The 12,312-nt window shown below is 49.3% G+C and overlaps 3 protein-coding genes across 7 annotated transcripts in view; 2 read left to right on the top strand and 1 right to left on the bottom strand.

Annotated features, from left to right (window-relative positions):
* Nucleotides 1-471: 471 nt before the first annotated feature.
* LOC101786820 lies at nucleotides 472-3,927 on the bottom strand. The gene is made up of 2 exons (XM_004962053.3): nucleotides 3,739-3,927; nucleotides 472-2,580 (listed from the first exon to the last, which is right to left on the bottom strand). Exon 2 carries the CDS (start codon nucleotides 2,550-2,552, stop codon nucleotides 696-698), a length of 1,857 nt encoding a protein of 618 aa, XP_004962110.1. The 5' UTR covers nucleotides 2,553-2,580; nucleotides 3,739-3,927; the 3' UTR covers nucleotides 472-695.
* Nucleotides 3,928-6,334: 2,407 nt separating this feature from the next.
* LOC101786426 lies at nucleotides 6,335-7,837 on the top strand. The gene is made up of 2 exons (XM_004962052.3): nucleotides 6,335-7,386; nucleotides 7,506-7,837. Exons 1-2 carry the CDS (start codon nucleotides 6,426-6,428, stop codon nucleotides 7,550-7,552), a joined length of 1,008 nt encoding a protein of 335 aa, XP_004962109.1. The 5' UTR covers nucleotides 6,335-6,425; the 3' UTR covers nucleotides 7,553-7,837.
* A 2,009-nt stretch (nucleotides 7,838-9,846) lies between these two features.
* LOC101778777 overlaps nucleotides 9,847-12,312 on the top strand; it is a 10,083-nt gene continuing 7,617 nt past the window's right edge. For all 5 annotated transcript variants that reach the window (XR_002676760.1, XR_002676761.1, XM_004963720.3 and 2 more), the window contains exon 1: nucleotides 9,847-10,007. Coding sequence is in view for 3 of the 5 variants with exons in the window: in XM_004963720.3 (XP_004963777.2) it covers nucleotides 9,849-10,007 (159 nt within the window). In the remaining 2 variants the exon portion in view is untranslated. The remainder of the gene's footprint in view (nucleotides 10,008-12,312) is intronic.

Genomic DNA, 12,312 nt, shown 5'->3' with positions numbered 1-12,312 from the left:
AGTCTAAATGACTAAATAGGATGCAATGTCTGGTCCCATAGTTCACAGGGTAATGCAATTAATTTAGTATAAGCTCTGCTTTCGTATGAAAGTTTCTCACACCCAAGGCGCAAGAAAATTGAGAAACCCCAAAGATAAAAAAAAAAAAAAGTAGCTCATCCACTGCCTAGATTTCATGGGAGAAAAATAACAGCACAGGACCCCAGGTGGATAAAACACAGGTTTATCCTACATAACTCTAATATAAGCTAGATACATTATTTTACCTCCTTTCTGGAAAATAAAGAAGTTCATATGCTAGTTTCAACGAAAACCCTAAGCACAAGTAAATCAAGAAAAAATAGTGCCTCTTTAGAATGACCCCAGAAAAGAGGCTGTACTTGAATCAAGAATAGTGATGGGCTAATGGAGCAAAACTGTGATGATGAACCACTAAGTAACTATACGCATATAAATAAGGGAACTCCTGCATTTCGGCCAAGACAGATCCAATTTTTCCCCTTAATTTTTCATGCACAATGATCTCGCAGAAAGATGACTTATCTCGGCCAACAGTCAAGATACACAAGCACGGTTCGATACACAAAGTAAAACTTTTCCAACCAACTGCAACTGAGACCAAAACAAGAAAAGAAACAAATGACATCTTTTACTTTTTTTTATTCAATGGCCTCTTACCTACAGGGTAGGGGGAACTAGGAAGATCCTCCCCTGCAGAAAGAAGGCCAATCATATGGACGAGGTGATGGAGCAGGATCCATTGGATGGTTACTGTCATGCAACCCAGCGATGCCTGCACCAGTCAGGTTCCCAGGTGCCCTTGCGGATCTGCCGCCCATGAACATGGTTGACCATGTGTCCGACAGCCGCTCGCTCTTTGCTGCTGGGTTCAACAACGTTGTGTCGACGCTCCAGTCTACTGAGGTGTAGTCATACGGTGCAAGCCCATTGGTTCTCCAATCAGAATGAGACAATGTAGAGGAGGATTCAGATGAGTTCCACCCTCTAAATGCCCCGAGTGATGACGCCACAGAACGGGAAGATGATGTACCTCCAGAACTCCAGGTGCCACCCCAACCATTGGCAGCAATCTCTATAGGATTGGAGACAAAACTTTGTTGATGGTTTGTATGTCCAAATGCCCTGGCAGAACTAACATTGTCCAAACTCATATTCCTTAGTCCATGCCCCAAGCCACCATTCAACATCATATCCACACCTGATGCACCATTTAAGTACCACTCCCTCGAAGATGGTTCTGATGCAAACATACTATGGCTGGTGGATGGTAGGCTCTGCTTGGTACCTGCGGATTGAGGACGCTGCATTACAGTTATTGACTCTCGCAAGGTTCCATTGGGCATTGCACTTTTCACCTCATTGCCTCCTGCCACATGCCGCATGTCTGACTTCAGTTGCGGTACTGTAACAGGCAAAGGAGATGATGCCACGTAAGGAACTGATGGAACCGAGCTGGCATTAAGACGCCTCTTCTCAGGTTGAACAAATTGTTGGCGGCCTATATCTGGCTTAATTGGTGCGGCCAGTGGCTGGAAGCCTTTAATTGCAGACTCCTTTGGACCATTACCATTCATCAAAAGCTTATAGTTTAAGTCCTTCTCCTCTCTCCTCATTTGCTGAACTCCTACTGAAGAAAATCCATTTGTTTGAGGCCTTGCAGGGTTCTGCGCAAGTACGACTTGCTGCTTGTTAGGCAAGCCACTTGAATCGCCAGATCCTTCAGGCTTAGGTGGTACTGCAGCTGATTCTTGCTTATGTGTCTTCAAGACCTCCTCAGCCTTTTCTAGATCACCCTCACAGGAAACAACTGCCCTTTCAACCTCTTGCTTTGTGCACTTGTATTTCGCCTCCAAGCTCGCAATCTTTGCAAGCTCATCAGCTATATCAATCTTCAAGTTAACTCCAGACTGTTGATCAGCTGCAAGTTGTTGCTTAGTTTCCTCACTGCCATCAAAGTTGCAGAGCCAGGTAACAGACTCCTCAACGCAACCCTCATTCTGTATAAGGGCCATCGTTGCTTGGTCTGCTGAGAAACCCATCGCAACAAGCTTCTGCGCGAGTACCTCCAACTTTCTGGACATAAGGTATCCCTTGCATCGCTCATGTAATTCCTGGGCACGCCTCTCCTTCTGCCTTTGATGCTTCTTCTCATTCTTTTGTCTGATCTTCTCACGTTTATCAATATCACACCCAGGTACGGAGTCCACTCGAGACGCAGTACTGGTTGCTTTTTCCTTTGGATCTTCTGACTCACCAGAACAGCTACCATTGTTGGAGGCACAATCGAAGTCCCCTGTACCATGGGAGCTACGAGAATGCTCATCTATTTCATCTGTATTCCTGAATTTATCAATACCTTGGCTACCCAACAAAGAGGCTGATGGTTCCAGAACATGGAACTTTCCAGAGAGGTTGTTGTAAGAACCTACAAGTGTACCATTCCCCATTGGCTTTCCAGCAACCTTAGGTTGCTCTTTTGCAACTTTTGCACCTGATCTGTCTTTCGACTTGGACTTGGATGCAGACGGCATTTTAGACAAGTAATTACACTGCCTTTACCTGTAATAAAATTTGAAGAAAAAATTAGCACTACAAGAAAGTATATGTACAGTAACTATCTTCCTCTTGGCAAATGAGGCAAGTTCAACCATAACAAATAAAGGATATCAATATCTTCAAGTAAAAAATTAACTGAAATTGAAAACTACAGAAACGTGCACGTCTCTGACTAAATATAAGAATGTCAAACAAGAATGCCAACTCAAACAGCCGTTAAGGAAACAACAACGATGTAACATTATCCATCACAGCTAGACTAAAAGCAATAAAGATGCCTGATGACCTGATCATACATGAGTGTCGTGCTGCTCGCTACACGACAACTAGCCCAATCTCCCACGGCAAAAAGCAACTTAAAATCAGACACATTTTGGCTCCACTTCCATTGAACATGCAACCTATAGCCACTAATGATGTTCAATTTCAGTTGTTTTTCCATCTGCAAGAAAATTGTGCTTGTTTCGATCTCCCATGTCCCATAATCAAGCAACAGAGAACAACCTTGCGCGCATAGCAACAAAAAAAACTATAAACGTTGCATAATCCGAGAACTCCGACTCATAGGATTGGCTCCGAGTATATTCGCTTATGTTCCCTTTTTTGTCGGATTATCGAATCAAAACAGGAACCTTAAAAGTAAGCATAACCAGAATTTTGGATAATTTTGGCTGCTAGAGCGTCTGGCATCTATTAGCCTCCAGAAAAACAGTGTTTGCATTCCTCATCCCCTGAATTCCAAGACCTAATCATCAGCCAGAAGATAACAAAGCAAAATTTCTCTTCTCACGAAACCCTACAGCACAATCGCCCTGCAATCCAACCAAGCAACCACCTCGCCCCCATCGAATTCCCCAGAAATTCTCGACGCGAAGCGTTGCTCGATGCCCATGCACGCTCGGGGCGCCCGCCACAGCCGTGCCCACCGCGGAATCACGCGATCCCCTAGCGCCAGCCAACCCGTCCCGCGGCGAAATTCCACGGGCACGCGGCGCCCGTCCACGCTCCCACGAGCGGCGGCATTCCCGCGCCCCGGCGGATCAAACCGTGGGGCCACCGGACGCCACGCCCGAATCGAATCGAACCGGCGAGGGATCAGAGGGAGAGAAGGGGGAGGGAGAAGCAGGGGAGGGGGAAGGGGCGGGGAGACGAGGAGCTTACCCGGCGGCGAGGGAGAGGCGTAGGGTTTTGGCCTGCGGGCGGCGAGGGATCGGGGAGGCGGCGAGGGATCGGGGACGGGGGGCGAGAGCCGAGAGAGCCTTCTAGGGTTTGGTTGGTTGACGCGGGTGCGCTGGGGTGGGGGAGGAAATGGAGACGAAGCGAGACGGGACGGGGCGAGCGAGACAGCGGGCGAAGCGAGAGGCGCGACGGGGAAGGGGGCCGAGGCAAGGCAGGGCGCCAGGCACGCCGCACGCAGCAGGCACAACCGACGAGCGATCGGGTTGCCGTCTGGCCTGGGTTGCGGTGCCGCGCTGGTCTGCTGCGTTCCGCGTGTGGTGGGGGTGGGACGGGGGCGCGTTCGTGCCTCGTGCGTACTGCGTGGGCGCGGATCGGGTGAGGGCGCCTGCTGCGACCGCGACGAGATCCTCACGGCACGGCACAGGGGCAGAGTTGGGAAATTGGATTGGACCACATGCCTGATTTCGAGAATTTTGGTGGGGATAGGGGAGATTTGGATTGTTGTTGGGTCAAGCCCGCTAGAAATATGGGCCTGACACAGGCCCATCCATGTGACATTTTTTTGGATCAAAGCTTTCATTCATTAAACAGCAGTGGTACATTCACTCTTTAAGCAGTACATGAGAAAGATCAGAGGCTGGTCATGCCAAACATAACTAGGCCTATCAAGAGAAGCTAACTTAGCACACATGTGTGCAGCAATATTTGCAGAACACCTAGTGTACTCTAGGAGAAGGAAGCCAGGGGCGCCGCTATCTCTTCAATGTCGTCGAGGATTACATCGATTTGTGATCTCTGGTTCTTCCTGTTCTTCCACAGCGTCACCAGCTGTAGGGAGTCAGTTTCCACCAGCACTCGCGCGCTGCCCGCCCCATGCATTAGTCGGAGGCCATCCCTGTAAGCTTCTGCATCAGCGATTAGTGCTGATGCAACTGTCGGTAGCCATCTAGATGCAGGTGCATGAAAAGAACCATCCGCTCGTCGTATCACCACACCCGTAGCTCTTGAGAAGTCCTTCGCAGAGAACGCTCCGTCACAGTTGATCTTTAGTGTGACAGACGGCGAGGGCTGCCATGTCTCCGACCCATGACGAGGTTTAGGGATACGCTCCCCAAACCGGTCTGTCATTAAAGAGAGGCAAGCATCCAACACCCAATCTGTGGCTAGTCGATGTTCAATCGGCGTTTTTTCGTGGCGTCGATCATTGCGTGAGCTCCATAGGGACCACATTCCACAGAGTATAACTCCTCTTTCCTCCTCTCGGCAAAGTCCATCATCTAGGATGCCCACTGTCCATGTTCTCGGGCATAAGCGTGGTAGCTTGATCCTTGTCATTTCCTTTAGTTTCTGCTCGAACGATCGAGCTAGTGTGCACTCCACTAGTGCATGGTAAGAAGTTTCCTCAGTTGTTCCACATGCTTCGCAATTGGCTGTCATCTCAATATGTTGGCGATGTAGGTTCGCGTGGTGAGGCATGAAGTCTTGAGCGACCCGCCACAAGAACACCCGCACCTTAGGCGGCACCTTAGGGGAAGAGTTGGGAAATTGGATTGGACCACATGCCTGATTTCGAGAATTTTGGTGGGGATAGGGTAGACTTGGATTGTTGTTGGGTCAAGCCCGTTAGAAATATGGGCCTGGCACAGGCCCATCCATGTGACATTTTGTGAGGAACCCATCCTGCACGATGTGGCCTATGGGCTAACAAGTCAATAGATACAGGCCATTTCGTGGTCCAGTTGCACCAGCCAGTATGTGTTAGTGGCACAGGTGCATTTTTTTTTTCTGTTCCTCTTCTTTCTTCAGCGCGCAGGTAACGCAAGGTACAGCCCATAAGAAGACTTTTCCTTCTTTTTTCTGCTTGTTTTTTGTTGTTTCTGGTCTTCATGGTCAAATAAGTATTATACAGATTGCTTCAATGACAATCAACTGTCCTCACCTGATAGAACAATTCAAGTTTTTGAAAATTCGAACAATTCAATTGTCTTCTGCATGTCTATGGTATCTCAGAATGTTTTCAGTTATTCAGTTTTTCCTATTTTTATATTTTTGAACTATTTTTTACTGTCCCAACACCAACAGTATAAATCACTGTTTTACAATACAATTCAATTGTTCCTCTAGGGTATATGTGATATTTCATGATATATTTTCCATTTTTCAAACAGATTTTATTGTTTATTTTTAAATGATTCCAACTATGGAGTCTTAAGTGTTCAATTATCTTTCTTTCTTTTTTCGAACTTCAGTGGTCTTCTTTTATTGCTCAAGCAGTGGCAAAAACACTGCTACATGGGCCGAAATGGATATATGTATAATATGATGCACGCTTAATACGTACGTGAATCATCGCCGATAATTTGAATACTCGCAGTTTGTCGTGCTCCCCAGCCCCCACACTTGTGTTCAAACGAAATGGAAAAGAAAGCAAGAAGCGGAAAGCATCCGGGATGAAGAGCGTGGAATTAAAATCAAAAGATAGATAAAGCTAAAGCGCCGGAAAAGAAAAGCAAATGATGCCTCCCAGCTCTTCTTCAAGAGAAAGCAAGGAATCGATTTGTGTTAGCCTCGTCGCGGTTCATGCCATATACTCTTCTCCCCAGCGCAGGGTGTTGCTCAGTTCTCGCCACTCTCACTTCCAGCTGCATTGCGCGCGCACAGCGGCGGCAATGGCACCGCCGCGTTCGCACCTGCTGCCCGCCTTGCTCGTCCTATGCGCGTGCACCGTGGCGCCGCCGCCGGCTCCCGTCGCCGCCGCCAACGTCCCGATCACGACGTGCCGGTCCTTCTGCGGCAACATCACGGTGGACTACCCGTTCGCGCTCCACCCCGGGTGCGGCCACGCGGGGCTCCGCGACCTGCTCTTCTGCATCAACGGCGCGCTGATGCTGCACCTCCCCTCGGGCTCCTACCGCGTCCTCGACGTCGACTACGCCTACCGGGGCCTCACCCTTCACGACCCGGCCATGTCCGACTGCCGCGCGCTGGACCGCACCCCGGCGGGCCGGGGCAACGGCTTCGTCCTGGAGCCGTGGCGGGAGCCGTACCTGTCGCCGGACCCGGACAACGCGTTCCTCCTCCTCGGCTGCCGCGCCACCTCTCCGCTCTTCCAGGGCTTCCCCGACCGGCACCTCCCGTGCCGGAACGTGTCCGGGATGGGGTGCGGGGACTACCTCGCCTGCCCCGCGTGGGACGACTACTACGCCGGCGACGGGCGGCGGCGGGCGCCGGGCGACGACGCGTACGGCGACGCCGTGGGCGCGCCGCCCGAGTGCTGCGCGGTGCCCTGGGCCGCCATCCGGGCGGTGAACGTGTCCCGGCTGGAGTGCGAGGGGTACAGCAGCGCGTACAGCCTCGCGCCTGTGCGCGCCGCGGGCGGCGCCACCGGGTGGGCGTACGGGATCCGGGTGTCGTGGTCGCTTCCGGAGTCCAACCGCGGGTTCTGCGGCGCGTGCCGCGCCACGGGCGGGGCGTGCGGCCACGACATGGAGAGCCACGCCGACCTGTGCCTCTGCGGGGACTGGAACTCAACCTCCAACTGCGACTCCTCGGCCGACGCGGCACCCTCGGGCGCCGCCGCCCGTTTCCCGCGCGCCGTCGCCGCGGTTCGCTGGGCCGTCCTCGCCTCAGGTAAAAAAAGAAAAGATGGATCGTTAGCGTGCTTGGATCAGGGCGCTATCACGCAGGCTCCTGTCCTCGCCATTCATTTTCTGATGCTGAGATTGTTTGCCGGTTCACTCTTGGTGCAGGATTGACATCACTGTGGTGGCACGCGTCGAAACCAAACCTGTGGTAGATGGTGGCTTCCCGTTTTGATCGATCGTCGACGACTGGTGTAGTGTTTTTTTTGCTGGTATAGGCTATAGTTGCTTCCAACAAGTTGTGCTTTGGATGATTTTGATTGCGGCTGTTTGGGCAACGTTCAAGCATTCCTATAGGCGCTACCGCGCCTATAGGACTACTATTATTTTTGAGCTAGCGAATTGGATACCAAATTCTCATGTACTATACGTCTTGTATCTCTTTCCCCACTTATCTTCTTGTATGATGGCAATTTTACATGTCATGAAATGTCTCCGAATTCGCCTACCTCCTCCCATCTCCAATAACTCCCTACCGCCGCCGCCAACCGCTCAGGGCTCATGCGCTAAAGCAATCACCTTGAAGCCCCTACCCAATGCAACACCATCAAATTAAACCACATCCCCACCGCCTCGCATCCGCCACCACCACCGTAACGCATAGCTTTGCTGAATTGCACATTGGAGAAGCAGACTCACTCGAAAAGGCCATGCCAAAGGAAAAAAACATGTCCTAGTCAAATAGCTGTGCATATTGGTAACATCCAAAACATGTCCTAATCAAATCGCTGTGCATATTGGCAACATCCAAATCGATCGGCGGTTTTGACTTTTGAGTCGCACACATCGGATCATAGCGAGAGGACCCACGTGCCAACAAGACGTTAGAGAATCGGAATTACTACTACTTGGTTGAGGGTTAAGATTCTCCTTTCTACTTTATTTGGCAAAATACTGTTTGTGGCAAGTAAGGATTGAGTTTATGTCTTCTATCTCAATCTCTCCCACTTATCTTCTTCTATGACGGCAAGCTTACATGTTGTGTTACGTCTAATCTGTCTACCTCCTCCTATCTCCATTATCTCCTGCTCTCACCAAACCGCTGAAGCGCTAAAGGTAGTCACCTTGAAACCCCTACTCCAGCACTATCCAACCAGCCACGGTTGATCACGTCGCCACCAGGCCACCTCGCCGTTCCACCCTCACATCCTTCACCACCTCCACACTACTTTGCTTCTTTGTCCATCTCTTGATGCCCAAATATTGGAGGGAGCACTGCAGCTCAACCACCAAAGCCCAAACCCTAACTGAATTGCATGCTGGAAAAGCACATTGCTAGAAAAGAAGGCTTTCCATGCAAGAGAAATCCTATACATTTATTTATGAACAAGAAGACATCTCCAAGGCAAATTGCTACACATGATGGCAATATCCAAATCGAATGCTAGGGAACGATCCAACAATATCTCCAAACGTATGTCAAGGTGGGCCCTCTGGCAGTGAGGCCTACGTGCCAGCGACTCAAAGTCATCTTGACGTACGCTAGAGAATCCAAACCACTCGTTTTGAGTGCTAGGGTTAAGAATCCTACCTCATTTGGCAATACTGTCACATAAGGATTGAGTGCCTTTTTTATGATATGCTGTTTCTTTTTGTAATAATGACCAGTCGCACTGATGTAGATGCCTGAATAATGAACTAATCCATTATCAAAAAGGATTGAGTGCTAGGATTGCTCACATAGTCTCCCCTGAACTAAGACGAGAGTAGATAGTAGATGCAGTTCCTGCCGTCGGGAGAGAAAAACGGGAGTCATTCTTTTCTTTGATCAGAACAGCTTGTGTGCAGTGTAAGATCGGCTTGGTTCATGGTCGGAGCTGGTGCCGTTCTTCCGCCGTCCCCATTCGGAGCGATGAGTGTCCGTCGTCATCCCGGCAAGCCCCTCTTAGCAAAAACGCTTTATGTCATTTACCACTCTCAACCCCCGTCCGGCACACAATGCAAGTACGCGGAACTAAATTCTCGCCTTTTTCTATGGTTGTTAACCCACGGAATTAGTCCCCTGCTCTCTCTAGGTGTCACGCTAACGATCACCCACTAGTTTAATCATTACCAGCGGCCAATCCTTTCCCATCCCATGCATGTCAGCATGTGTGTGGCAGTGTGGGCGGGGAATCAGAACAACACACACCGGGAGGGTTGCGTTGTGTTTCGGCCCCCACCGTGCCCATGCCCCCGCCACTCCGCCAGTGCAATGCAACAAGTGCATGCCACACTCACCAGGGGGCATCGATCCTGGGCCGCCGGTCAAGCATTTCCATTTTTTTAACTCGCGCGCATCCATCGTCTCCTCCATGATCCATCCACAACGCCTCTCCCCGGCCTCCTATTTAACACGTTTGCTCGTCTCCCCTTCTCTCCCCGTACTACGGGAACGGCCAGTCAAACCAAAGCTTCCAGCTGAGTCCCGATTTGTTTACTAGGAAAACAATGGTGTCGGTGGTGGTGACGATGCTGCTCCTGATGGCGGCGGCGACGGCGACGGCGGCGGGCGGGAGAGGTGGCGGGGTTCGGCGGCGGCGCATCCTCGTGGACACGGACGTCGACACGGACGACGTCTTCGCCATCCTCTACCTGCTCAAGCAGGACCGCTCCGAGTTCGACCTCAAGGTGCGCGCGTGACCAGAGCAGCTTTATGTACTGACTCCTCCCCCTGCTTCAAATGAACTTGCACACGCGCATGGCACACTGAGGATGCCAGAGCGGCGCGGCGGTCGATTAGCTCGTAAGGTCGATCGTTCAAGGGATCGATCCCGTTCCGGCCGGCCTAGAAATCGATCGAGCTCCCGTACGTCGTCGTGCTCTCGCCATTGATACGATGGCTGAGAGCTTTCGTTTTCGTGACTCCCGCGCATACACCTTCTCCCTCCGCTCCCGGCCGTCGTCGTCGCCACTCCGTCCATCGCTTTCTTTCGCTCGCTCTTCTTCCCGTCCCATGGCCGGACGCCCGGACGTGGACGGCAATAGCGGACGAGGAAGGTGCGCGGTTCCGGTCGTCGCCGCGCGCTTTTTGTCCCGGAGCGCTGCACTTTCCGAGGCGGATAACACCGGTCGCTTTTCGTGTGCGTTGTGGAGAAAAGGCTTTGTACTTGAGGATAGACTATGGTTTGTTGTAGTAAGTGGGTGTTGGAATCGGAATAATTAGGTTGAATGGCCGGATGATGAAGAAGGGGTGTGTTCCCTTCAGCTATTTTGTGGAGCACTCATGCACTAGTCATGTGATGACTGATGAGAAGATTACTCTGATCCTCCTCTGGGGAAATATATAGGTGAACAACCAATACTAGAGGCAGCGGTTTATTGCCGTTTGCTCATTAAGCAAAAAACGAAAATGATGTTGTCGGTTCATGTTTACTAGAAACTCTCTGCCGCGCCTTTTTCTGGTTTTGGCCAGTGCTATAATGTTAAAGTTACTTTTATCATTTATCTTTTATGTAACAAATAATATGTTGCTAGTGTTTTGATCTTGGTATATTAGGTATAGTAGTTATAAGACTTGTGACAGAGAAATATAACACATATCACAGTGCAAATGAGGTAGAAGGACATGATAGGTAGCGAGTAAACTAGAATAAAGTAGGTGATAAAAAACTCTTGTGGTCCTAGGAAACGCTAGAGCTGCTTGGTTTTGATTTGCTTGTCCATGGGATGTGCATCCTAGTAGAAAAAAAAAGTATTCTCATGTGCATAAAAGACCATTTTCTTTGCATTGGTTGTGTTTATAATAATTTAACATATATATATATATGATATAGTGAGCAGTAATAATGTATGCATACTATGTATTTTTATATAGTATCTTTTGGACATTTATTAACATGGTATATGCATGACATATAGATCAGATTGAGCAACACATAAGTCCAGTACATATTATTTTGAAGCATAATGAAGTGGGGGCTTTCCCCCCAAAGGTGGCATTCTGGGAAGCTTCCTCTTGTGATCATCAGTTTTTAAATAAATTTGATTTTTTGAAGATCACGACCTTTTTGAAGCTTCCTTTTGTAATGTCTAAATTATTTACCATAACACTTAAGCACTTTACTAACTGTACACTTCCAAACCTATTCATATTCCTGGAGTTCAAACACTTGCTATGGACTCTACTATGCTTGATCGGTGCACACTCAATATTTGGTGGAATTTGAACTTCAATTGCCATTTCTTACAAGACCTACACTGTAGCCACTGTTAGGAATGTAAAAATAACACTTGCCTCTTTTAGGAATTCTAGACGCCTGTACTTGTGAATGTAATCAAATTGGAACACATACATCACACACTACACAGCTGTCCAGTTTGAAAGAATTCAGAGCTCATTAGAAATTAAATAAGCAGGGTAATAACTGAATATTTCAGCACTTGACCGTTGGGTATTCTATCTCTATCTAGTTCTCTACACTCAGCCAAGAATAGAGTAACAAGCAGTGGGCCAACAGCTTTGCTTCGCTCGTCTCCATTGCCGCAGAAACATCATCACCACAAATCCCCTCCACTGAGCCGCCGTCCATCACTTCTTCCCAAGCCCCAAGCCTGCTACTGCAAAGAAGCTCGCCGGGAGGTCCTCTGTTCGCACGGTTGCTTGTAGTACCACTCCATCTTCCTACAGCTCGAACATGCTGCCAACTTCTTCCTTGAGTCTGGGGTGGATCGAGCTGTCAGCTGTGTCTCTCCACCAAATCGGCAGCACACGGCGAATTCTATATCTTCAGCTTAGGTAGCGTTTGCTTCCTTTACTTATTTTTAGCACGTGTCACATCGAATGTTTAGATACTAATTAGGAGTATTAAACGTAGACTATTTACAAAACCCATTATATAAGTGGAGGCTAAACGGCGAGACGAATCTATTAAGCATAATTAATTCATCATTAGCAAATGTTTACTGTAGCAACACATGTCAAATCATGAACTAA

The sequence above is a fragment of the Setaria italica genome, chromosome III (genome assembly GCF_000263155.2).
Source record: "Setaria italica strain Yugu1 chromosome III, Setaria_italica_v2.0, whole genome shotgun sequence".
Lineage (NCBI taxonomy): Eukaryota > Viridiplantae > Streptophyta > Magnoliopsida > Poales > Poaceae > Setaria > Setaria italica.
Note: the sequence above shows the minus strand (reverse complement) of the source record. Positions and strands in the feature narration are given on the sequence as shown.